Source organism: Battus philenor, unplaced genomic scaffold, assembly GCF_028537555.1.
Source record: "Battus philenor isolate CCGP_79_NKW_IND1 unplaced genomic scaffold, ilBatPhil1.0.hap1 SCAF_21, whole genome shotgun sequence".
Lineage (NCBI taxonomy): Eukaryota > Metazoa > Arthropoda > Insecta > Lepidoptera > Papilionidae > Battus > Battus philenor.
The window spans coordinates 8962219-8990002 of NW_027181684.1; the positions used below are offsets into that span (position 1 = coordinate 8962219).

General features: G+C 33.7%; 1 protein-coding gene across 3 annotated transcripts; it reads left to right on the plus strand.

Moving 5' to 3' along the window:
- The first annotated feature begins 330 nt into the window (after window positions 1-330).
- Window positions 331-27784, plus strand: LOC137923246 (ubiquitin carboxyl-terminal hydrolase 3-like). 3 transcript variants are annotated; one of them, XR_011107551.1, is made up of 12 exons: window positions 331-387; window positions 776-844; window positions 7346-7490; window positions 8295-8640; window positions 9404-9754; window positions 11144-11292; window positions 12638-12752; window positions 15383-15514; window positions 16374-16516; window positions 17812-17958; window positions 20047-20283; window positions 27555-27784. XR_011107551.1 is itself a non-coding variant. In XM_068766439.1 (11 exons), the coding sequence occupies exons 1-11, from the start codon at window positions 339-341 to the stop codon at window positions 20204-20206; spliced, it is 1806 nt and encodes a 601-aa protein (XP_068622540.1). In that variant the 5' UTR covers window positions 331-338; the 3' UTR covers window positions 20207-24997. The 3 variants fall into 3 exon arrangements, 2 of the variants coding, with proteins under 2 accessions (XP_068622540.1, XP_068622541.1); XM_068766439.1 differs by lacking the exon at window positions 27555-27784 and having other exon boundaries at window positions 20047-24997; XM_068766440.1 differs by lacking the exons at window positions 331-387; window positions 27555-27784 and having other exon boundaries at window positions 601-844; window positions 20047-24997.

Sequence of the window (27784 nt, forward strand, 5' to 3'; positions counted from 1 at the left end):
AGTGTTTAAATAATGAGTGCATATATAGAGTAGATTAGAACATTATATTTCAAAATTTTTCTTCGTTGCATTGTTGTGATTAGATAACATCAACTGATATAATATAATCACAACAATATGAGATGCGTTTTGAGTGATAGCCCGAGATAAGACTTTCTATCTTCAATGCTTTCACTCAATCAGGAAATGGAATATTTGCTAATGCGATAAAATAGCTAGAAATGTTCCTGATCTAATTGAGTCTGTCTATCTGCTTCAGCCCAGTGTAGCCGTTAACGTACAAACAGCGCCCGTAACTTTATTATGGTTTCCAAGTTGTTTGCCAATCAACAAAATAAATGATATTGTTTTTAAACCAACGCTATGGTTTTTATTTACAATTCCGATGTAATGAATATTTTATGAATTTATATATAGTAATGAAATAGTCAAAAATAATGTTTACCTTTTCCATAGCGACGTGACATAACATTAAATTATTAGGTCTGTACAAAAACGTAATGCGGATATATGTTATAATGTGTATCCGAACGTACCAATTGTTATGTTTGTGGTGTGGTGTTTGCGTTTAGCTCTCATACGCTTCATGCGCTCGCCTGTTCCCTCACTGGCGTGAAGTGTGAATAGGTAGTCGATCTCGTTCGTTTTTGAAGCTTGAATAAACCTGAGTTTATAATTTATATATTTCAATGAATTATTTTCATGAATTGTATCTTTTATTTAGGCTTTTTTAGGTTTATTTTATTATGAATAATGGAATGTACGCATTTGTTAGATAACGTCAAGGTGGATAAGAATTTCATCTTTCAAGACAGCACGGTCACAAAGAACTTCAACTGTTCAGGTAAAAAATTGAATTATTCAATTTAATATACCATAATAAATTTATTTAAATTTAATTCGTAATATGATGTCAGTTAACGTTCAATGCTGGAGGTTAGTTCGAAAAATCAATACAGCGAACTTAAAATAATCAGCTGTTCAGATTGGGGGAGGGGAGGCGGCATGGGTGTTCGTATGACGTGCTAGGCCACTGATGCTTGGCGTATTTAATAAATATTTTTAATTACTTCTGTGGGCCTAAAATTAATCATTTTACAATTTATAAAAATTGTAGGTATCTGCTATAATGTGGTAGAACCGGAATTATTCAATTATTGCTATGAAACCAAATTCTGCTTTCGTTATATACAGAAACGACATAAAATGAGTCACTATTCAAAATAATTGTTGTCTGACATAGATTTCTGTTTTGTTAGATTAATCTGTGTCATCATTACGGTATCTAAAATCTGTAATCTATTTACATAACACTTATCAAACAAATATTTCCTTACATATATGTATTGGCTATCTAATTTTCTATTTTATTAGCTCATTTATATCTTAAGTAGAGGTCATCAGAAAATTAATTTGCAAAATGGGAATCTGTTTGTATTTGTCAACATTAGTAGCAACACACTGAACAAACATATTTAAACTTTCCCTATATGCTGCCAAATTATGCAGTTGGTTATTTGTAAATAGGAATTAAAAGATTCCTATATTGCTAATATATTTTCTAACAAGTTCCACTAAAGAAAAGAAGTGTTATTGATTATGAATACAATAAATAGGTTAGATGTTTAGAAATTATTGTAAATAAATGGCTTTTAATATTGTGTTTATTGTGAATATAAACATTAATACACACAATATAAATATTAACACATTTTCTTAGAGATGAAATTAAGGTGTATATTTGATAGATATGTAAGTATTGACTTAGAATGATTTTTACAAATGGACCTAAAGTTGTGTTACTTAATTTCATAAATATTTTTAAACATATTTATATAGTGGCAATAAAAACTTTTTAAATTTAAAAGTAAAACTTAAGTATGCCAACTCTTTCGGATAAAGTAACTTTTAATGTAAATGAGTAATAATCTTTTTATATTTGTTATCCAGTACAGGTAGAATTAAATTGAAATTATTAATATGTGAATTAATTTAAAAAGTTAATGTTATAGTGCACCAATTTGAACTCTCCAAAACTAGTCAGATTTTCATGACCATTTGTCAGGAATGATTATCTAATCATTACAAACAATATGTATGCAGCATCAGCATAATACTATAGCCATTATTCATAATCATTTCAGAGGTAGGATTGTTCACAGCTAGACATAGGTCTACCCTATTGATTTCCCATAGGACTAGATGCGAAAAAATGGCTTAAAATATTAATTTATAAAAATTATTTAATCTCATCTGACATGTTATGATGAAAATCATGATGATTATAATAACAATAATTTTGTTGTGTCATCTTTATGCGACTGAAAATTTGTTTTCTGTAAAATATGTCTTTTACATTATTTGCTGCATGGCTGCCAAACATGGGTCATATAAAGTTAACCAAAACATTTAACACAAAAAAGTATGAAGAGGGCCACACTAAGATAAATATAATAAAAAAATGGTGTAATAAGGCAAAAAACTAAAATAAAGAATGTGCTTACACATGTCCTAAAATTTAAATGGACTAGACACACTCCTTACACTGTCATCCGTGGGACCATACGGGGAACAAATTACAAGGGACCAGCAGGAAAGTGTTAGATAAGAATATCAAATAAATGCTGGGCTGATGATATTATGCATATAGTATAATATAAATAATACAATAAATATTAGTTGACCCAAAGAGAAAGATAACACTTGGAAGAACTGGGATCGGACCTTCATCCAAAGAGAGGCCATATGTCTAATAACAAACAATTAGTTATAAGTAAAAAAGTATTAATATATTACAAATGAAATCAATTGTAAAATAAGGATCAAAATAAAAGGCTCAATTATTATGATTGTTGTAATTTTAAAATATGTTTTATTATAGAGAGGTAACAACCCCGTGTGGTACTTATGTTAGCATTTTCATAGGTGAATGGGGGGTTGTTATAAAATACTTCTATTTAAAGAAAAATATTTTGTCTTCTATCTTTTTTAATTGTGTGCATTATTATTATGGCCTAAATATGTTGTAAATTGGAGCATAGGATTTCTTGAATAAAGGATAGTAATTAAATGGTTTGGAACCTGTCACTACTGATTTAGTGAGATGGTACTAGTTCTCACTATGTATATACTATAGGCAGAGGGATATGAAGCCGAGACTCCCGTGTTTTATAAACAAATGTTAAATATTGTAGTACAAGTTAGTGTTATTAGTAAATGTTTGTTTTAAATTTAACTTACATAATAAGTGATTATCAAATAATACCATATTTAAATTATCTATGACTTGTGAACAACACTACTCATAAGTAATAGGAGTAATGTTGTCATCAAAAATAAGTAGTATTGTTGACATCAAAAAATTATGTAGGCCTTTTAAAACTGAACTTTTTTAAATTGTAATTTTGAAATCTTCTCTCAAAAAGTTGTCGATCACTGCTATAGGGGATGTGACCTGTGACTCATGATCATAGGACATTATAATCAAGTGTGTTATTATCCATTTATTACCGTGTTTGTACTCAATTTACGTCATTTTACGAGTTAGCGAATACAATCCATGCACATTTTGAATGAAGATTTGTGTATGTATCAACTCCGTACAATATTTGATAAATTTATACAGAAAAACATGTTTTTTCCGTTTGAAAAACATGTTTTCGTGTTCAAAATGCCCTTGTCAAAATCCAACCCAGTTCTCGGTTTAATGTTTATCAAATAAGGTGATGTGTACGTCCCATATCCTTGAAACGCTAGACCCTTGTCTTATTATTCATGTATGTCAGACTATGGAAAACGTCGCAGACTGTTTTCGTAATCATTTATGCCATTTTGATGTACCTTATATATCTGCGTTCCGTTCTAGTAGCAATTGAAGGAAATGCTTTACTCCTTTATAGTACATTCAGCATCTCTTGTCGTTGAAAATATTGTAAAGTCTGAAGACAGGTCATCACTGGCAACACACTGGTCAAAAACTTATATACAGATGTACGGATCTGACACGTGGTCGCTTACGATGGGCCTTATAAGGTAGTTCAAGATCACCTAAAGAGCAATGGACAGGGTTGTACTCGGAGCTTTGCTAGAAGATCATATCAGAAATGAGAAGAACCGCAGAAAAATTAAGGTCATTGACGTAGCTCAAACAATTCCTCGTCTGGACCGACCATCTAGTCAAGACCGTAGAAAGTCGCTGAATACGGGCAGCGCAAAACCGATCATCGTGCCGAATTTTAGGGGAGATTTAAGACTTGCAGTGGGTCTTGGCCAACTTAATGATGATTGATGTTGATAATCATTTATTATAGGTATATATGTAAAGGCGACCATTAAATATCGTATCGTTGATTTTATGGATACGTCTAGTTTCCGCAAAGATATTTGTAAACATTTTTCTATTTTTAACGTAGTTATAGGACTCGTTTTCTGAGTACAGTGGGCCAAACTTTTCTGTGTGTGTGAGAATGTTGAATGCTTAAAAGTAGAGGGATGTAAATAAATGTGATCCAAAAACTATGTTGTTATGTATACAAGAAAGTTAAAGCGGCTTGCTTGTTTTTGGGCGTTTCCTTCAGAAATATGTTATGATTAGATGATTACAATCATTCTATTCCTATAAATGCTATAGCCTTGATGTCCTTTGTTATTATTGTCCTCATAGAATCTTAAAAAAATGTCCGAAGTAGCTAATTTTTCGATAGAATTGCACTGATCTGCATTGTTACCAGAACAAGATATGGTGCATGTATATCATTTTTATATATGCTTTATTTTTTAAGATTTATGTATATATCTATCAATATTTATAGGAGCTCTCTACCGATATACTGACTAATCACTATATCTCTGAAACCATGAGGCTTAGGGAGCTGAAACTTGGCTAGAATGTTAATTTTATCGAGTAGAGGTCAGCTAAGAAGACGAGTGACGAATTTTACGAATTGTCACCCGCAAGAAGTGTTGAGACGCCGTACCATAAACAAATAGTCTTATAAATAGGAAACTTGGCCAGAATTTTTGTTTAATACCAAGAGTGTGTTTTATGATATTACACCTACAAAGGGCAATGATGGTCACGCGAAGCGGGTGGCGAACAGTATATAAAATATATATATTAGGGGGATCGGAAAGTAATGTCGTTTCTGTCGACATATTTTACAGGATAATCGATTGGTTTTTACCGCTCCGGCATTGAAAATTTGTATACTAGATGGCAAAAGGTTATTGATAACGAAGGTAAATATATTATTGATTAGAAATAAAAACTTGTTAAAAATGCACTCGCGTGAATTTAATTTAAGAAAGCGACATTACTTTCCGGGCCCCCTAAAATTTTATTTTTCCGGTAGCTAACAGTTACTGAATTCTATAAACCAAGCAGATCCTTGCGTATATGTTTTTCTAAATGAAATAACAAGCATTTAGACTACATTGTTCGGGTATATCTTCACCTACCAGTCAGTGTAACACCTGTCAAGCGTGGCTATTATATCTCCCTATAGATATTTTGAGGGTAGGCCTAAGCTTTGCGTTGGACCATAGATGGATGGTCGGAGGTGGTTTGTTACGTTTGTTTTAACGTAAAATGGTTTTAATTTTGAAAAGTTTTGATTTTATAAAGTGTTTTATGTTATGATATGACGAAAACAAAATTGATGTAGAAAGTTTTAGGCCCTTTAAAATTGCCAAATCACCAGAATATCTGTGGTGGCGTTAACACGTTAGTACCCTATAAAGAGATTACCCAGTTTCTCTCCCTACTTTTGTCTGTTAAAAATCATATCGGATTTACGGGCTTTGGGTTTTACTTTCTGAATACGCAAAATAATTAAATGCATACATTTATGACTTCTACTGTCGCTCAGGGTCCTTGCCTTTATTTATTAATTCACATTATTACTAGCATTATTTACTGACTACTGTTCAATATAATTTTAAATAAGTTATTTTTTCAATCAAAGTCAACTCTGACAACGTAAATATAAACTCATGTTTTTTGACTTTTTTTTGACAAAAAACATTGTATCTTAATAATGTTATTTTAAAATTAATTTGTTAAAGATTTTTTTCGAATTTTTGTTTTCATTACGTTTTCCTTTAGCTTTTTTGAGCAGCGGTAATGATATAAGGTAATTGATCGTAGATCATTAGTTTTAAAGGAGTTAGTGTATAGCTTGTTTGCTGTCAATTAATATATGGTACATCCTATACAAATATCAATATTTTAATAATAATAAAGGACGTAATGCGTCAAATGCGTTTTTTAAATTGTGATTTTTCAGACTACTGAATTTTTGGCCCGTCGCATTCCAATAGATAATATAAATTAATATATAATATTTCTAAGGTATCACTTTACATAACTTGATTGTAAATAGTTGTAAAAGCTTTAAAGATTATTGCTGGATAATGAGCCTATGTAATTCACACAGGTATTCCGTGCAACAAAGCAAAAGATATGAGAAATTTGTGTATTCAGATAAGAATTTTAAATTCAGATTTTCATTCGTTCCGTTCAGGGTTGAATAATAACTGGTTAAATCTAAATTCAGGGACGCTGTTGTTTCCACCTTCCTTTTAATTTTACATATTTCGTACACGCCTTATGTTTAAGGCATGGTAATCCGAATTTTGTAAACGTATTGTATTTCTTACTATACACGTTAATAATTGACTATGAAACTAGTTATTTTTTGACAAGGTGGTCGAAACATTTTTTGAAAGCAAATGATCATTCATCTCTTTGAAACTTTATCATCTATCACCAATTATCCTGTATATACACCTGCTTTCTGCAGTTCAGCTAACGGTAATCGTGGTTAATAAATATCCTAAATCATTATTAGACCTATTGATCCTGTATTCCGCGAAACTAACACAGTATCGTCAGCCTGTTGGCATATACAGATTCACCGGCTTTTGAGTGACAATGCTTTGAAGGTTAGCCTTCTTTGCCGAAATTTAACCCAGGGACTCCTACAGGAATTTCAGTTCAGATCGTTACTTTACGTATGCTGTCAAATTAGGAGATGGCAAAGTTCAGATGCACTAACCTAGGGCTGTGACTAATCGCGTTCAACATTAACATTCAAAGGAGTCACGACAACTGATCAAATAAAAAACTATTAAATATCTAATTTATGTTGCATCTTCTATTACGAGATTGCCAATTTCGTGGCGTGCAGGGCTAATGGCAGGAACATATTAAGTAGCTAGGTGCTGAACACGAAATACTGTTACGGAATTAAATAATACGTACGACACTTTTTATAATAATTATTTGAAAACGGAGACGGGTTCATTCGAGTGCTTAGTATGGAATATGTTTTTTTCTGTTTTCCAGAATGTTCGACGTCGGAGCAGAATTGGCTGTGTTTGCACTGTGGAGTTATCAATTGTGGGCGATACGTAAATGGCCACGCCAAGACCCATGCAGAGACATCCGACCACCAGCTATGTATAAGCTGCGACGAGTATTCAGTTTACTGGTAATATTACATAAGTACTATTTTCAACTACGCATGTTCTTAGTGCGCTGGACAGAATTAATACTCTTTCACTTTTATTCTTTCAATCGCAATTTTGCAAGCAAAAGCAAGGAACAGCAAAGCGTCAGGTCAAAGGGAAAACAAAAAAAAACACTATTCGAGCAAGAGAAGGCACCCGCACTGCATAATCACAAATGTGGACCAAGAATTTTCTCCCATATGAACGGGTCCTTATCTTGTTAATATCTTTCCGGCGAATATAATAGTGTTAAATTATTTACATACGTTTAGGCTGTTCCGTTGAAAAGGGCATCTTTGGCACGATTTAAAATAAGCATTATGCTTTTGCTCTGGATTTCCCTACGAGATCGAATAAAGTATGAGGTAATCTGTAGACTGACGAAAATAACCGACATAGCCAAGCGGATTAGCTGGTTGAAGTGGCTGTTGGCAAGTCAAATAGCGTGCAGAACAGATAGCCGCTGGAGCTTGCAAGTGCTGGAGATAGATCACGGAACGACAAAGGGACAATGTTCTAGTCCACCTTGTGGCCAGATAGACGACCATGTTAGGGTCGTCGGAAGATACTGGCTGCATGCCCCCTTTTCAACCGGAAGACTTATGTCCAGCAACGGACAGCTTACGGCTGAAATGATGAATGATGATGATTTGAAAAAAAGACCGGTCCGACTGTGGTCTTCTATAGGTTTAAATGGTGGATTTATAGGTAGTAATTATCAGAGTAAAGTAATGTTTATAGTTCTATTGGACTATTTTGTTGTAATAATTCGTTTTACGTTTTAGCTATAAGTGTGACGATTATGTTAGTAATGATTTTGAAAATCAAACAATAGTGGAATTAAGAAAGAGATTGGTGCATTTAAGTAGAGATGAAGAGACCTCCAATGAGACAAATGAAATAGATAAAATTGAAGATAACAGACAGGAATTGGAAAAGAGCAATGATATGCTATTTGATAGCATTCTCAACGAGGATCCGCCGACGACGTACAGCAGGGAAGAGAACATGGTTTCCGATATCACACCGTCTAGCAGCTGCAGCGACGTCGCCTTTGACACTAACTTATTACTCACAAGCACTGACTCCATAGCGGATATAGGTGATAGTAAGCCTACAAAATGTTCTAAGGTAAATTATATGAAATTGTAATACTTTTTTTGAAATTCATGCAAAAACATATTTTATAAAGGTTGAGCCATAAGAAAGTTCATTTTCTAAATAAATATAGGTGCACGTTGTTTTTTGACGAATATATATATATATATATATATATATATATATATATATATATATATATATATATATATATATATATATATATATATATATATATATATATATATATATATATATATATATATATATATATATTATTAAACAAAGTAAGGGTGGATTTAATCTTTTACAATAATATTGCCAAGGCGTCAAGTTCTTTGAGAATATTTGTCGAAATGACATTGAAGGTTGTCAAAATACTACGCATGTGTAGTTTAAGCTGTTGGAATCGCCGCCACTTTTTCTGAAATGTTCTGCTAATAATTCAAATGTCAATGATTATTGAGACAAATCCTTCGATATGAGTTTTCTTGAGAATATTTTCCGTACAATCAACGCTAGTATTACATGCCATGAAATCATCTTCGAGCTTTCGATCTGCATGAAGTTATTTAAAAAAATCATTATGGCTCAATCTAAATAGCATTAAAATGACTATTTCAATATTAAATTACAGTCCGTTTTACAAATTTAATTACATAGTAAACTGCAAATGTCATTTGACCGTGTGGTTCAGTCCAAGTAACTTAAATATAATTACTATTTATTTATTCTTTCGGTTGTTACAAAGTTAGTGTTTTAGTTAAAATATTAGGTATATTTTCTTCTATTACAGAATCTAGAAGAACCAGTGCGAAGTCTAAGGCCACGATCTCGTAAACGATCTCATTCAGGTGATAACAGTTTAGCAGAAAATGTCGCGCAGCCCAAAAGCAAAGAGAAAAAAATGTCTCCAAGCAACGGCAAGACACAAAGGGAGAAACGGATAGTTGGGTTAAAGAATTTAGGCAACACTTGTTTCATGAACGCCGTGTTGCAAAGCTTAAACAATATACAAGAGTTTAGTTGTTATTTTAACCAATTACCTTCGTTAGAGATGAAAACGAATGGACGAAAAGTCTATCATTCTAGAAGTTACACGCGCCAGGAAATGCACGACGTGGTTATGGCGGAGGAACTTAGGAAAGTATGTATTTTTTTTTACCTAAATTAATTTTTTAACACTAGATTTAAGGACTGAGGCAATTTGACTCATTAAAAACTTGAACTCTCCTTATATATATATATATATATATATATATATATATATATATATATATATAAATAAACGTTCATTCCTTTTCCCCACAGACCTCTTAATTTTGCATTATCGAATGTAGTATACCTATTTTTACGGTTGTGTGCCAATTTGACTCAAAAAATGGATTAAAAGTCAATTATATAACATGAATTTAATGGTCCTATCAGGCCTAGGCAACAGTCAAGTAGGATGTGATTTGTTTCTCTTTTTGAGTTCCTAACTTACAATATTTGTGAGTATGGGGAGGCAATTTCAATGACAAGTAATCAAGCTACTGATGCACGGAAGAATATTCAAGTTCAACAATCCTGCAAAAGAAACAGATGTACAAACCATTATGCTAAATGTAACAGAAATGTTTGTACAAAATGTGTTTCAAAAACAAAATTTATTTATAAAAAATGTTTTCTGTTTCTTTTTAATAAACATTTTATTTCAATTCATTTGTAACTATTTTCTTTCCAAAAAACTTAAATTTTCTTGAATGAGTCAAATTGGGTCACTTCGGTAAATATAAGTATTTAATGAATGTCAGTAAATCTAGTCTTAAATTATGTGGCGTGGGTAAGTGGCAGACGACATCATAGTCAAGGTCGCTGGAAATACAAGACCGGTCATGGTGGTGACCTTTGACATGATGCTGATGATGAATAAAAGTGTTTTTGGATTTTGTATTCAGGTATTCTCTATGTCAATGTCTTACGGACTAAAATCTAAAAAAAAATACAATATTTCTACGCTAGTAAAGAAGTATATCGGTTGTTCCGTTAGCCTGTCGTCAATGATGAGCGCCACCACCTTCATGCTCGTTGCTCCTCCCCCCCTCCCCCCATATAACAATTAAGGCGAGGTACAGTGGTTTCGGTACTACTAAACATTAACACGTTCCGTGCCACGACAATTTTTCATTAGACAAAGGTTTTCCATTACGAGCGTTTACGATTCTCACTTTAAAAGTAGTTTAAGACTTACACTTTTTCAATACTGTAAAGCTATAATTAGCGGAAAAAAATTATAGATTTTAATATGCATTACGTACACGCATTCCTGATGTGAAGTTATCTATATTCGACCCTACAATTGTTTTGTTCAAGAATTCTTTTGTTTTTCAATGAGAATTGCAAATGGTCTGAACGGAAACTGCAGCGAGGGTCGTATACGCCCCACATGGCGTGGAATGTGTTAATATTAAAAACGTGTCTGTCGTAGTTTGTAAAAAGGGTATATAATAATACCTCTCAGGTATAAGTTGTACGTTATTGCTGTACTTTTCAGGTATTAATAAACCTAAACACTGGCGGTTGTGGATCTAAAGCTGCGATATCACCGGAGTGTCTGTTTCTCGTTATATGGAAAGTGGTGCCGCGGTTTCGTGGTTATCAACAACAAGACGCACACGAGTTCTTACGATACATGTTAGACAGGTGAGAAGTTAATTATTAACTTTTAAAGAATTGTCTAGTTCTATTATAAATGGATACGATATAACATTGATCTTTAAGTCCACAGGGTGATTGGTTATAAGTGTAAAAGTTTTAAAGCGGTGAATGAACATCTGTTTCTAAACATCTTGTATAAATTTATCACTCTGAAATATGTTACATCATTTATTTTTTCTATTGGATTGCGACAGGCCAATAAATTCTAGCAATACAAAGTCTGCAGACAGATAGTGAACAATAATTAATTTTAATATGTAGTAATCCGAATTTTGCAAACGTTTTTAATAGCTATATTATGATAATGTTTTATATGAAGCCATTGATTTTTGGATAAGGTGTACCGTATATTTACACTTTATCGATCGGTGGCGGTTCGAACATACTATGCTATCTGCAAATCGTCCGAGACACCAGTTCGGTTTTGGTTCAGAGTAAAGTGAGGGAATATGCGCTTATCTTAAGCTCTGGTAAAATTTTACGTTTCGTGTAATTGAAGAATAACCAAATTTAATAAAATCTCTTACTTTAATCATTTTATTGTTAGATAATATTTAATTTATCTATTACAATCATTTTCAGTTAATTATTTACATAAAGTATACCACAATCAATATAACAATATTTGTCGGAAAAAGAAGTTGTATAATATTCGTCATCAGTACTACTTGCTATATGGCAGTCAAGACAATCTGACAGGTCATGATAAGAAATGAGCTATACATTTACTGCTTTAAATCTTTTACATCCATAGCTAATCACCCTGTATACGTAATTAGGGTGTTCTAAAAACCCGAAGTTACAATATATCTATTTCTTTGAATTAGTCACGAAAAGAGCAAAACAGTATACATTTCCATAAATTTCATTTAACTTTGCACAAATTTAAATACGTTTGCCCCTTGTGGAGGCACACAGTCGTGGCCGTAATTGTGATAACCATTTAATTCAACATTAGTAAAAACCTATCTATGTATGCAATAATAAAACAAGCTATAAATAATCAAAATTGAGTTAATTTTAAACAAGGAACAAATGTAGGGTAAAAAGAATTTTGTACAGGGTGGGCAATGATTAAGTTAAAAAAAAGGAAATGACATCATTTAGAAGTATAACATCATAAGTGGTTTAGCATCCTTGAAAGTGCTTACATAGTCCCTAAAAATATCTAACTCTGATATTTCTTCACCATTAATAATTTTTGGCTAATTGTCTAACGTTGTCTGTCCGTTAAAAATATATATAACAGAACCATTAACTTTAAAATTTGATTTTCTTGTAGGCTCGTTATAAAAATCATTTTAGAAGTGTTTTTGGTATATTTTTTCAGGTTACATACCGAGTTACAGCAGTTACTTCCACCAGATCGTTCCGATGTGTTTGTCCCAAGAACACCTTCCACTTCTATAGTGACTGCTGTGTTTGGTGGCACCTTGCAAAGTGAAGTGAGTATAATTTTGTTTCATACAATTCCTTGTTAATTATAGGGCTCAGTTTTAGGGAACTAGATACTACGACCTTGTTAACAAAATGAGGTAAAACAACGGAATCAGCAGAGTGGAAATTAGCCTTTTTCAATTCGCTAAGGCTGTTAAACTGTATTGCGAACTAGCAATTCGAGACGGTTTCGGCCAAATTCGTGGAACACTACAAATATTTTAAGAATTTTTAAATAAACAAATGTATACAAGTAATAAAATTTTTACAGTTCTTACATTTATATGATGAAAACAACAGACTTTATTACATATTACACTACGTTATTCGTTTTGGTGAAACATTTTATGAAACAATGTCCTAGGTGCATCCTAGGTTTGTCAGGACAAGTATCGCATTAATATGTGATTTTTCGCCTACCAGGTGTGCTACGGTCAGAACAAACTTTGCAGTCACATTGGCAATTTGAGCATTATGTGAAGCTTCCCATTTAGTCCGATTTCATCAGAATGTGTAGCACTAGTAGTAGGGCAAACCTTCTAAACTTGTTACGTGGGTCGTCGTTAAGGGTATCGTACCCGGTCTCTCTGTCTATAACGTGGTGGACTCAGCATCCCCATGATGAATTCATTGAAGGTTGATAAGTCGTTCTCATCTCACTTTTAAGAACGTCTCACAATTTTTATTACTTTGTGGGTAATTTGTCAAAAAAATCTATCAACAGCAATAAAGCATTATGAATAGTTGATGTTCATTATTATCTCAGCCGCTATACAGCTCACTCTAAGGCATAGTCATCCCCCCCATAAAACGGCTGCGATAGTCAGTTTTGCGATGCTCACATTCAGCGAATTCTCGCGATCCTGATGTTTCACCTAGTAATGACTTGTAAACCTGAGACGTAGTTTATGATGGGACATTAAAATTAATTTTAATACAGCATAAATATTAATTACTTAATTTTTTCACTATTGAGACAGAAGAAAAGTAACGAACATGAAAGTTTTTGCTAAGAGTCGCTCCGTGCGGTTTTAATTGCTATAAAAGGTTGTCAAATATCTCCCTTCCGCCTTTTTGTCTTTTGAATTTCGCGGCTATGTACAAAGCGCTACAGAGCTCGTATCTGGCAATACTATACATAATTTGAAAGGTTCTGACATAACCTACAAAACGACGCTATGCATGATTAGTTTGGATATTGCGTTCAACAGTTATAGACGTGTAAACATGGAGTTCACTAACGCCGAAATACGCGCTATTTTAAAGTTTTCCTTCGTTAAAGGCAAATCCGCTAGAGAAACGTTCCGTGAGATTAATGGTGTTTTGGGGGATGGTACTCTATCATTTCGAACCGCGGAGGAATGGTTTCGACGATTCAGAGCCGGCGAAAACGACACCATGGATAAGCCAGCCGGCGGAAGACCTGTGACGACAAATACCGATCAAATCATGGACTACATCGAGTTAGATCGGCATGTGGCATCTCGTGACATCGCCCAGGAGATGGGAGTTAGTCACCAAACCATTTTAAACCATCTGCAGAAGGCTGGATACAAAAAAAAGCTTGATGTTTGGGTGCCGCATGATTTGACGCAAAAAAACCTTCTGGACCGAATCAACGCCTGCGATATGCTGCCGAAACGGAACAGACTCGACCCATTCTTAAAGCGGATGGTGACTGGCGACGAAAAATGGATCACATACGACAATATCAAGCGAAAACGGTCGTGGTCGAAGGTCGGTGAATCGTCCCAAACAGTGGCCAAGCCGGGATTGACGGCCAGGAAGGTTTTGCTGTGTGTTTGGTGGGATTGGAAGGGAATCATCCACTATGAGCTGCTCCCATATGGCCAGACGCTTAATTATACCATCTACTGCGAACAACTGGACCGCTTGAAGCAGGCGATCGACCAGAAGCGTCCAGAATTGGCCAACAGGAAGGGTGTAGTGTTCCACCAGGACAACGCCAGACCACACACTAGGTTGATGACTCGTCAGAAGCTACGGGAGCTCGGATGGGAGGTTTTATCACATCCACCATATAGCCCGGACATAGCGCCAAGTGATTACCACCTGTTCCTGTCCATGGCGAACGCCCTTGGTGGTGTAAAGTTGAACTCAAAAGAGGTTTGTGAAAAGTGGCTGTCCGAGTTCTTCGCAAATAAGGAGGGGGGCTTCTACGAGGGAGGTATTATGAAGTTGCCGTCTAGATGGAAACAGATTATCGAACAAAACGGCGCATATTTGAACTAAATCCGATCACTGTAACACTTTTTATAAAGCATTGAATAAAGAGCAAAAAAGCGGAAGGGAGATATTTGACAACCTGTTATAAAAATTGTATAAATCATATGAAATGTGTAGGATTTCCGGTAGCGAACCCACTACCTACTATCGACGTTAACAAATTAACCACCAGGCTGTAATTACTTCTTATTGCTTTGTATCACTCTCTGTTGAAGATCGTTACTATTTGTGCCGCTCTTCAGCGGTGTGCTTCAGTTTAATAGCTGGTATTGAGATGGTTTCAGACTTGATAGGAGCTGCGCATCGGGCTGCCAACGTATAGACGCCGTACATATTCTTTTCCGGTGTCATATACGCTTCAATAACAATTTCTAATACATAAATATTTCAGGTACGCTGTTTAGCTTGCGGCGCCGAGAGCAAAAAGTTTGATCCGTTCCTTGATTTGTCGTTGGAGTTGCCCGAGGCTGGCCGCCACGAAGCTCCAGTGTCCCTCACTGATTGTCTAGCAAGTTTCGTTCAGGTAAATTACCTCCCGCATTAAGTCATAATTTAATGATAAATTAAAATGAAGCGTGCTTGCAAAATTGACTTAAAGAAGCCTGTTATACATATATACAGTAAAAAATCCTTTTCCGCGCTACCTTCTTTCGCGTTTTTACTATTCGAGGATTAAATAAATAATAAATGCGACCTAATTTCTATATTCCCTACCAAAAACATTATTTGCGGATCTAATAAGAACACACATAATAAAAGGATTCCAATAGGTATCTAACCCAATATGGTTTGTAAATGTTGTCAAATGGACTAATAAAAAAAGTAAAATAGTCCTTATTAGTACTATGCCTAAAGTATATTGTTAAATGATACCGCTTTCTCAAATTTATGTCAACTAAAAAAAATTAAAAAATGAGTAATGAGTTTCAGCACAAAAAAACCTTTAGCTTAAGATAATTTACCCCATGTCGTGCTTTGAGTCCGACTCATGATGAAAATTTTGGCCCAAATATGAATATGACGAGTCAGGCTCGTGAATAGATTATCGGGAGAAACGTAAACATCTCTAATCAGTTGCTTGTATAATTCATACAAGTGTGCCAAGCAACACTGTTCAATAGATGTGAGACATTTGTGAATTAAGATCAGAATTTTAAATTAAGATTTTGACCTATCCTTGATTGGAAATAAGTGTGAAAGTTTAACAGCTTTTTGCAGAGAAATGAGTTACACATTCAACAATTTAAAGCTTTTACACCTATCACCTAAATTAAATTAAATAAAAAAAGTATGTCTGAATATATGATTATATTAATTTAAGCCGTAAAAATGTTTTCAAGTTTACTGTTTTTGATACACTATTATATATTTCTTATTTTCAGGTAGAAGAATTAGCCGACACGGAACGGTATTTTTGCAGCAGTTGCAAATGCCGTCAAAAATCAACAAAGCAGTTTTGGATACGACGCCTTCCCAACGTGTTGTGTTTACACCTAAAAAGATTCCGGTGGCATAATTACTTTAGGTAAAATTTAAATTTATTATACATATAAATATTACACGTTTTATGTTTATATCAAACAAAAAGTGAGTATTGATAAAACGATAAGTTTGTAGCAACGCTATATATTATAGCTAATATAACATAGCATTGCTATTGAAATAGTGATTTGCAAAAGTTTAAAGATACTAACTAGTTTTTAAATATATTTTATGTTAAATTTAAGACTTCGCATCATTAAAATACAATATAACTAGAAAATAGTCTCTGTATCGATTAGATTGAAAATGAGCATAAAGAGTCCGGCGGAGGGACTTTTTGTGTGATTTTTTGAAAATTCAATGAAAAAAGATCGTCAAAATACCGCAATAGCGGAAGACGAAGGTCTTTAACCCGTGTGTGTTGCCGGTGATATCTACAGATATAAGACGTGTTCGTGTATAGCAGGCTTTATAACAAGGCTCAAGATCACTAAGAGCAAAGGCAGCAAATCAAGTCAGAAATGAGGAGATCCGCAGAAGCATTAAGTTTACAGACGTAGCTCGCAAAATTGTTCGTATGAAGTGGCAGCGAGTGAGGCACATTGCTTGTGCCATTGATGGTTGTTGAGGTCGAGGGATTCTCGAGTGGCGACCACTAGCCGGAACATGCGGCGAGGGTAGGCTTCCACTACGTGGACCTACCGCTAGTCGCGGGCAGCGCAAGACCGGTTATCGTTGCAATTTTTGAGGATGGCCTACGGCCTTTCAAGGGGCATCTATCGGTTTGAAAAGAAAAAGAAGAAAATATGTTCAACTATCCACAAATAACTGTATAGTTGTAGTTTTGATTTATAACCAAAAGTCGTTTTGTTCAATAATTTTTTTTTGCCGGACCGTTGCTGCTGCCTAATATGGTATTTGCAGATTCCGTGGGTTTCAGACCTCTTTCAAGGTTTCATTGGCTGCTGGGGGAACATTGGCTCGGGCACTTTATACCACTATTTTATCGGATTGGGATAACTTTATTCTTATTGTATTGGTTCTGATAAAAATGCATTTTTCTAGAAACTTGAGAGAGTTTTGATCAAAGAACTGCCGCAAGTGATTTTGTTGCTAAAAAAATATCATTTTTTTAAGGATTTTGGAGAATAATCGTCAACAAAATAACAGGAAATGATGATGGAATACAGGATGTAGGAACCCTACCTCTTACACACATCTTACCCTCTTAAAATCTCACTATGGTCATCACCTGCCCTTCTGTTAGGGGCTTTAGTAACTTCACTAGGAACTATTTTTTTTTTCAACAAATTATTTTTTATATATTTAATTGTACAGAACAAAAGTGGACACCAGCATCTCGTTCCCACTTCGCGCACTGGACATGTCCCACTTCGTGCCCAGCTCGGCACCAGATACACGGCGTTCTGCCCTGAGCGCTCATTTGTACGACCTCGCCGCCGTCATCGTGCACCATGGCTCCGGGTGAGTCTTACAGACTTCATTTATTTATTGCCTTACATAAACAACACAACATTTATCACACTTCATTTAGATATGATTTTAACCGTGATTCATCACAATATATATTCGGTACTTAGCTTAGAGACTTTAAATTTGATAGGAATATTCCTTTCAAAAACCTTCAAAAATCTTTATTCAATTCGGCATTTATATGCACATTTGAACCGTCAATTATTTCAACATTAAAACAGTCAGCTGACACTGGTTCGGAATGAAATTCTTTAGGAGAGCTGGCCAGAAACTCATAGTTGCTCTTTTCAAAAGAATTTTAACAATTTTTTAAATTTATAAGTCATAATATCATCCTTGTAAATGAGTCAACAAACCAAGTTCCACACATCTTAATCAACTAAAAACTCTTAAATACTTTTAAATTTAAAACGATGTAAACAAAGACTGAAGATATCTTGTTGAACTTTATTATATTAAGGAAGTGGAAAAGAGACTATTGTAGTGATCGTCAAGCGCAAAGAAATTAAAGGATGTGTATACATGCGGATACTTTTCTTTTACGGATTGCCATTTTTTAAGACATTGTTTCCACAGTTTGCGAAAAAATCTATTCCAATCTCTGTATTTTTAAGTTATGTGTACTTTTCGTTTTATTGATCGAAAAACACCTATCCATAGCTTAAAAGTAAACTAAACTGCAAATTAGATAGAAATCCTTAAACACCCTTAAAAACTTTGGGTAAATAAGAATAATCAAAGTACTATATGTATATATTATATACATTTTGCCATTATTAATCTAATTGGTAAGTGGTAACTAGGTAAGGATGTATTATTAACCTTTAACTGTGGACGCGCGGTCTCACAGACCGCTTGCAGTTTGTAATTTTTGTGTTTACCCCTTTCCCCTTGCTCCCCGGGTTTAATGCTCTCAGTAGCTTTAGTTTTAGCGCCGAAACGTATATTGAGATGATAGGTTGTGTCGGCAGACACAAATTATGTGAGTTATTTTACTTTATACTTTAACCGCGGTCTGTCGGACCGCACGTCCACGTTTCCTGCGTAAATAATATAAAAGGTGATTTCGTTTAATTTGATTGTTTTATGGTTTTTTTATTAAAAATGTCAATGAATATTGAACGAGAAGATGGCCTATGCTCATTTTATATCGCATTCTTGACTTGTATGGTATAAATGCTTATGTACTACACAATGAGCATTAGAGCAAAAAAATAAAAATACTCCCTATTCCTAAAAAAATAGCACGATCTTTAGTGATGATCTTCCGCATATGCAAAGACGAGCAATAGAACCAAATATACCAAACGAATTGAAAATGTCAATGAAGCGAGTTTTAGGGGCAGATATGCTCCAAGATGAACCCCCTAGCCAGGAGAGTGATTCATTAAAACGAAAAACATGTCGTCTTTGTCCAACAAAACTAAAGAGAAAGTCCAATTACACTTGTATAAGTTGTAGGCAGGTCATAAGTTTACAGTGTTCCAAACCCTTGGGCAAGGACTGCCAATAATTTTAAACAATTGAACCAATGTCAAAAATTTTGTATTTTAATTTGAGAAGACTTTTATTCGTTTTTATATTAGGTTAAACCTTATATTTTTAGTTTTGATTGTTATTTTTTCTAAAAAGTTTAATTCATTCGAGTTTTTCGTCCTACAATTGATCTCTAGTAAATTTATAGCAAAAAGTGCCTTTAATTGTTGGTATGCTTTATTTTATTTACAAATAAAGAAAGATTGATTAAAAGCCTCGAAATTATTTAATTTTTAATATACCTAAAAACAATGAATACAATAGTGTACAAATAAAATTAATATTTACGTAATATTTGGACTTCAGAACATAGCGGTCCGAGAGACCGCGCGTCCATGGTAGTGTGACAAAAAAATGACGTCCATAGTTAAAGGTTAATACATACTTTTAATTAAATCCCTTCAATTACATAAGTTATGGATTTTATTCTGTTAAACTATCCGGCGAATAGTGTTGTTTTTGAAATTATTTGTGCCAAAGAAATCTTCCACTAGGTAATGTTATTAGTGGTAATATATTGATTATTATTTTATAATAATGCAGCGCGGGATCGGGACACTACACGGCGTTTGCGATCAACGAAGAGCAGTGGTTCCATTTCAACGACCAGACGGTGCGAGCTAGTGACGCTGCAGCAGTGGCCGCCTGTAAACCTTACATCCTCTTCTACATTCGCCGCGAACCGGCCCTTCCTGCATCCTGACGTCACTAATCGCCCCCCAGAGAAACCAAAACTATCGCCCCTTAGGCGAGAGATGCGTCGTTGTATTACGATAATTCGTAAGTGTACATCACTATTACGTTCAGAAATTAAATTAATACCGCTTTTACATAAAAAATATACCTTAGTTATGAGATTTGTGATAACTGTGATGAAATAGTAATTACAAAAATCGTCATAGATAATGTAAGATTATTTTCTTTCATTAGATTCCAATAAATATGATTGTCGACAAATTAATGGAATTGAAATAATCATCATCATGTGAGATGATAGACGCCCATTGCATGGCATAGGTACACTCCTCCCACTAAGTAGATGACATACTAACATCAAGATTGATTCCCTGTGGATACAATTTTTTAAATATTATTGATGAGTGACAGCTTAAGCCGAAGTCCCCTCGGGGGCGTCTTCAAGCCTTGTCACTCCATGGCCTCCCAGTCCGTTAAAATAGTAGTAAATGGTATCCCAAGCCGAGGCTCTACCGAGAGCCCCGAGCTTCGCTACCTTAACAGAGATCTTAGGCTTAAACCCATGAAATCTGCAAAAGCTGTTTGAGCAGTAGAGACAGTCTGGTAATGAAAAATATAATAACAGTGCCGGGCATCGCAGCGATCACAGGGGAAGGCCAATGCCTTGCAGTGTACGTCTACTGAAATAATTCAGTCATCAAATTGATGGAAAATAAACATTTAAAAACAGTTTGGTCTCATTAATTACTATAGTTATGAAGTTTAACGATTAAGTTTAAAGTTAACTTTCATAGCCCTCTATGGTTGTACCCTAAATTATGCATAATGTTACCTATTGAAAAGGTATGCATTAAATCACAAGCATTGTGTATAACACCATCTCAATAGATTTAAGATGTGTGATTGTGTTAATAACGATTGTTTCACAAGGGTAACTGGTTTGACATCAGATTTGAGTTTATTGTATGGTCCTATTACCCGTAATAGACAAATTACAATTATTTATATGGATTATCTACTTACAAAAAAATATGTCTGCTTAATATTCAATAACATGCAAAGTTAACCGCATATTTATGCTTATTAATAAAAAATTGTCCTAACCATTTATTCATGCCACAATTAAAAACCGAACATTTATTTCTTTTTTTAAATTTATTATAATGATTTTGATTTTTTTTCAACATCAGCTGTAGAATGTCAATTGGACGTAGGCCTCTCGCATGATTTCCAAATATCAAGTGCATATTTGACTAAAGCTCTTTGTCACCGACTAATAGGTTATTAGTCGAGAGTGGGATATGATAAGGTTCCTATTTCTTACTACAGCTTAGATTATTGTGATGAGTTATCTACAGAATTCAATATTGATTGGTATAGTGAAGATGATTCTTTTTATTTAGATGCAATAAGTGAAGAGCAAAAAGAGACAAAGAATATGTTGTACTTAATTAGAGAAAAATAAATAGGAATATAGATTAAAAACATAAAGAATAAATGAAAATAAGAAAAATGACAAAATAATAATAAATGATAAATATTAACAAAAAATGACTAAAGTTAGTATGCATAATTTTGACAGCCATCAGATGAATCTTTGATGTTAATGAGGAACCATAAGAAGTTGAAACTTCTTTTTCACTATGCTTGGAAGAAATAAATTTTCCAAGCATATTTAAGCTGCCTCAAATGAATAAAAATGGAAAATTTGAATTTAAGTAATCAAATTTTATTTGTCAAGGCTTCAAATGGTAACTATTTGTGGTCTATAGTTTGTGGTCTCTTTCACCCAAGCAGATACAGTTCTCTCTGTCTCACTCACCTTAGTATCTCGGAATTTACAAACGTGTTTTTCGAAATAAGCGAACATTTGAACCATCAATTGTACTTTTCATGTTATTCCGTTGAAATCTTTGTTTGTCTGAGAAGCAATATATAAATTAGTAATTTTAGTTATTGTACACAAGCACTGTCACACAATAAATATCACGCTGACTAATGAGTGGTACTAGTGATGTCTTGCGGGACAGAAACGGGATCTCTCACACTGAGTCGTCTCATTAGCAAGCTTACAGCCAGGGTTATGTACGGGATTTCTCTACGAGATTGAATCGAAAATTAATGGATTCGTAGATTAACGAAAGTGGTAGTGGGTAGGTCACAGTTTTACAGTCAGTCGCAGGAATTTAAGGTTCTGGAGAAGAGACCACAAATCGGCAATCGCTGCTCTCGGAGGAAAGTGGACAAACGACCTTGTTAAAGTTGGATGCAGTCGCTTCTAACCGGTCCTATTGGAAATCTATGGAGGTCTATGTCCAGCAGCAGACATCCTATGGCTGAAATGATGATGATATATGTCGTATATTGTAATATAGTTCATTGAATTTACATACAAATTTAAGCCCCAGTCTTTGCTCGGTATAATATCCACAAGTCATAACCTTCAAAACGTTATAAATTCTAGATAGTAATGAACAGAGATATTTGGATGCATATTTAGCTAAAGTAATTTTTGATAATCTTGACTTTTGTAATTCCGCCTCTATAGTCTTTTAAGATTAAAGAGACAGAATCCTGGAATTGGCTAATACAATATGGTAGTTGATGTACAATTTGTGAGCAGAGAGGAACGCAAGCTAAATTCATAATAAATCATTCACCATATCTTCTTATAGCCCTGATTAAAAATTGACCTATTAAAAGAGGATGGGGATTAACAACATCCTAATAAATAAACAAACCTTAAACAAGCTCGAGTTGTATAGTTCACGGACCCTTCCGCTTCGGGAACTCATGTCAGATGAAGCTATAAAAACCTCAGCAATAACTTCTTCCAGACAGCACCAGTACAGTACAAGCCCGTGTAGTTTGTGAACTCACTTTCACAGGCAGGTATAGCTTTCCTTCTCACTCACACATTCACTTTAGTTAAATATGCATCTAAATATATAATCTTTATTAATGATGAAGCTTTTCTTAACTAAATAGTATTATTATCACATATAGTTGAATATGAGTGATTGGTATGGCATTTAAAAACGTTCAAGGGTTTATATAGCTCATTTTTCAGCAAAAAGCTTTAAAGCTTATACGCCTTTATCCAATCATCTTGCATAAAGTGAAATATGAAACATTAATTTATTTTTTCTATTTAAATGCGGACGGAAAGTTATTTTTAAAATGTACTAATCCATAGTAGCTGAATTTTCAAAACGTACTTTCTTACTTTATCATCATTACGTTATTGATTCATACATTAATTGACAGTTAATGAGTTATACATTAACTCCTTTAAAGCTTTTGCACCTGTGATCAAACATCATATATTAAAATTATAGGTAACTTCTAATATAAAGAGTAAATTCAGATAAAGAAAACTATGCATATAACACGCAATAAAATTAAGTTTTTTTTTAAAATACCACATTTTTTTATAAACGAAAATTGAACAAGATTTCTACATTATGATTCATTTCAGATTAATATTTTTTAGGGTTCAAAATTTTTAGGCGTTTTTCTATTTTAGCATATAAAATTTTCACTTTTTATCAGTAATGTATATAATTTTGATTTGTCAACGTTACAGTTTTAACACATGTATAAAGGTAGAAGTATTTTCGTGTCATTCCTAAGTTTTATTGAGCCGGTCTCAATTTTTTGAAGTATTGAACCAATTTTCTGTAGGTATTTGAAAAATATAAAAATTTTGACACTTGTACACTAGATCATTTTGTATTTAATTACATAGAATTGCATTTTCTCTTAAATTTCACGGAAAATACAAAACGAATTTTTACATTCGATGATTGTAGGAAACTACAAAAGTGCAGAAATGGCCAAAGTAATTTTGTTGATTTTTAAGAAATATAAATTTTTGAGTTATATTTTATTTTTGTGATTTACCCCTATCGAAGTATGATTTTTTTTTGCAAAATTAATGTATTTGCTTTTCAACTTAATTGAGCACTTGAGAAAATTTTACCTAGCCATTATAGGTTCGCATATTACTATGTACAAAAATTAAATAAAAAACTTCTGTACGTTGAAATAAAATGGCTTCAAAACTATGTATTATATATATAAGTAAAATATGAATTTCAAATCTTGCAGCATATTTGCCATTAAACCAGAATTCAAATACTTAAGTTACTACTATGTAATAGATAACATAATACTCATTAAATTAGTGTTTTTGACCACTATTTCTACATTTCCAACGAATACAACGCTAGGTCGAAAATAAGTTTACGGGAGGAACTTATGTAGTAAAAACATCGATGATTTTTTCTAAACTTATGATTTCGTCTATAGCTTTGTATTCGTTGGTTTCGATGTGCATTTTACTAAATTAAAATTGCAATATATATTCATAATGTTAAACGTTCCGTGAAGCTACAAAGTGTGGCAAAAAACTAGATGTCATTATTCTGTTATTACATAGCAGATAGAAAAAATAGTTACATATAATAAAATTAAAAAAAAATATGTCATGTTCGATCAGTAATATTGTATCTACAAAACAGTTTAATGTTTAAACAGTCTCGAGACTTGAGACTTGAGACATGTTCAGGCATAATTAACAGGACAGATGCTTGTTACTTACATTCCTGTAATTTATCAAAGTCATGTTGCAAAACGAATCCAACAAGATAAGAATGCTAGTAAGTATTGTGATAGTATGAATACACGTGTAGATAGAATTGTTTGAAATTTTGATTGCGTCGTGAAATTTTTCTCTTTGCAAAGTACTTTTACGGATAACAGGTTTATTTTGTGTAAGTACTCCAACTACTGGAAAAATGTGATTGAATTTAATAAATTCACCAATACAAAATATTTGTTTTATTTCTTTATTTACATACTTTACAGCATTTAAGGTATTTGATTAAGTGTTTGAACCATGATTTTTTTTCTTCGTTTATATCTGACGGAAGGGAAAGATGAAGAGATGGGATGCTTTCAGTTATTGGTAAGTATTGTGTCCACTCCGCCGGTTTTAGCAATGACATATTTCTGTGATAAAGCCTGTCTCCGGCACATTTTACGTTTTGTTCACTTTTTACAATGCACTCATCTACATTACTATCCATTTCAACATTTGTTTCAACTGTATATTCATGTTTGTGCTTTATCCATCCATCGTCATTCAGTTTTTGTATAGACTCCGATCTTTTATTCTCTAAAACTGACAGTAGAATTCGCGGTTTTTTTAAATTGCAATTTTTTTTGTAATCTCCTTTTTCATCCATTATATTTACTTTTAAAATATCATTATTGTTTTCCGTGGATACTATTTCATTAATAGCATCATCACTTTTACTTTTAATAAATGTTAAGTTTCTACCGGCGGATATTTCATTTAAGTTATTTTTTTCTTTGCTTACCGATTCAACGTTAAGTCCATACTCATAGTTTTCTAATGTCTTTTCTATTGAATGATCTCTTATTAGGTTCGGAAGTTTCATATTTCTTCTACGTTCTCTTGGAGATAATCCCAACCAATTTACAATGTTAAGTGATGGAGTAGTTAACGGTTTAAAGTATGAATAAGTTTTAGTTTTAGGAAACATTTTGCTAATAATTTGATCTCTATTTTTGGGAGTATTATCATTGGGTGTTAAAGTTTTTGGTGAGTTTGTAGCGGTACTCGTTTGCATGTTGTCGTTTCTATTAAATTGATATGGCTCTGCAACTTCTGTGACCGTTGGTAATGTGGCTGCGACGTACAACTGCAATTTGGGAATGTAAGAATTCGGAATGGGCGTTGCAATTCTATCTACATATTGGTTTTTATTTTCAAAGTTTTCTACAGACGACGAAGAAGTACTGTCGTTAAATATATTGGATCTTTGTGCCATATCTTCATCTAATAAGTTCTTATTTCTATATGAATAAATCCATATCGTTCGCTTACTTGTATCTACATCTTTGTTATAAGTCATTTTTGAATAAGCTTCGCTGTTTAGGTCACCTTCTAGTATTACGTCACCGCATTGTATTATTTCAACGTCATTTTCGTTATCAGATAAAGATTGATCATAATCAAACATTTCGTTGTTTAAAATAGTAAAACGGTTCAATGGTACACATGGCAACTTTTTCTCTTCATTGTTCCACATTGACGTGGAGTACAGGTGTTCTAATTGATTAATATTACTATTCTCATATTGTAAGTAATCCAGATCTTTATTTACAAGTTCAGGGCAAACCCTATTGTTCATTCTTCGTCTCTCTCTGGCTTTCTTATTAATTTTGTAATTTTCCTCGGTTATCTGGGCTCTATTCTTTTCAACATAACACCAGGCATGTCTACGGTCTAAGTTTGCGTCAACGTCATCCGAATCGGTGGAAGTACTCAATTTATCTAATTCAATTATTTCTACATTACTTTGCTCTCGTGTTAAACTCGTATTATTATATGGAAGTATTGAATTGCGAAAATCTAAAACAAATATTTTAATTTTACTTTTCACAAACTGAAAAAATTAAATTTTCTGTACCGTTTTATTTGTGTAACGTTATTTTTAATTTTGATACACGTATAAGAAATAATATTACTATATTATCATTATCACGTTTTCAGGAGTCTTATGTCCTCTGTTGGACATATGATCCCACAGATTTCCAAGGCCGGTAGAAAGCGACCTGAATTCAGCATTTGGCGACCTCGGTAAGGTTGTCTATCCACTTTGTGTGTGGACATCTTATATAAGAAAAGGACTAATATTTAGCCACTTTCGCACATGCAGTGGTAGTCGTGCAACAAAGTGCAGCACCGTGGAGGGGTGAAACACGTGTTGAGTGATTTGACGGTGGCAGTTGTGTAGTTCGCATTGTTTACCGCATGCGCATTTGTTAGCGGACTGGCGGGCGGTGCACTATTGCACGACTACCACTGCATGTGCGGAAGTGGCTAAATATTGGTCCTTTTCTTACTTAGGATGGACTTCCGCAAGGAAACGCCTGATTCCATTAAATATTTGACATCCTTTATGTCAATAAATGATATATTAAGTTAAAAGTTCCGCAGTTAATGTAAATAACTTTATTAAATGAACAAAAATTCTGCAAAATATTCAAAATTATTTAAAAATTATTATAAAATATATAAAAATACATTTTGATGTCTTTTTCCTATAAAATACGGTGCTGTGTTATAGCTCATTTATCATCATCATTATCATTTCAGACATAGGATCTCCTCTGCTGGATAAACGCCAAAATATAGGGGAGCTCTTAGATTTACAGTGGGACCGGTTGGAAGCGGCTTGTATCCAGTGTTCGCCGACCACCTGAACAAAGTCTCAAAGTCAAAGTTTTATATACCTCTATGAACCGTAACTTTACACTTTTAGATTCATCATCATTCTGTCATCATCACCATGCCAGTCGATACAAGTCCAATGCAAGGCACAGCCTCCCCCAAAGAACGCCATGATGTGTCTTGCGCTGCCCGTATCCCGCAACGTAACTTTGTCGTCATTATTCTATGCTACTTACAATTATCAATATCAGTGTTGCGATCGATTTTTAATATATTTTGTTCCTCCATTAGGATTTTTAATCAAAGACTTGCCATATCTTT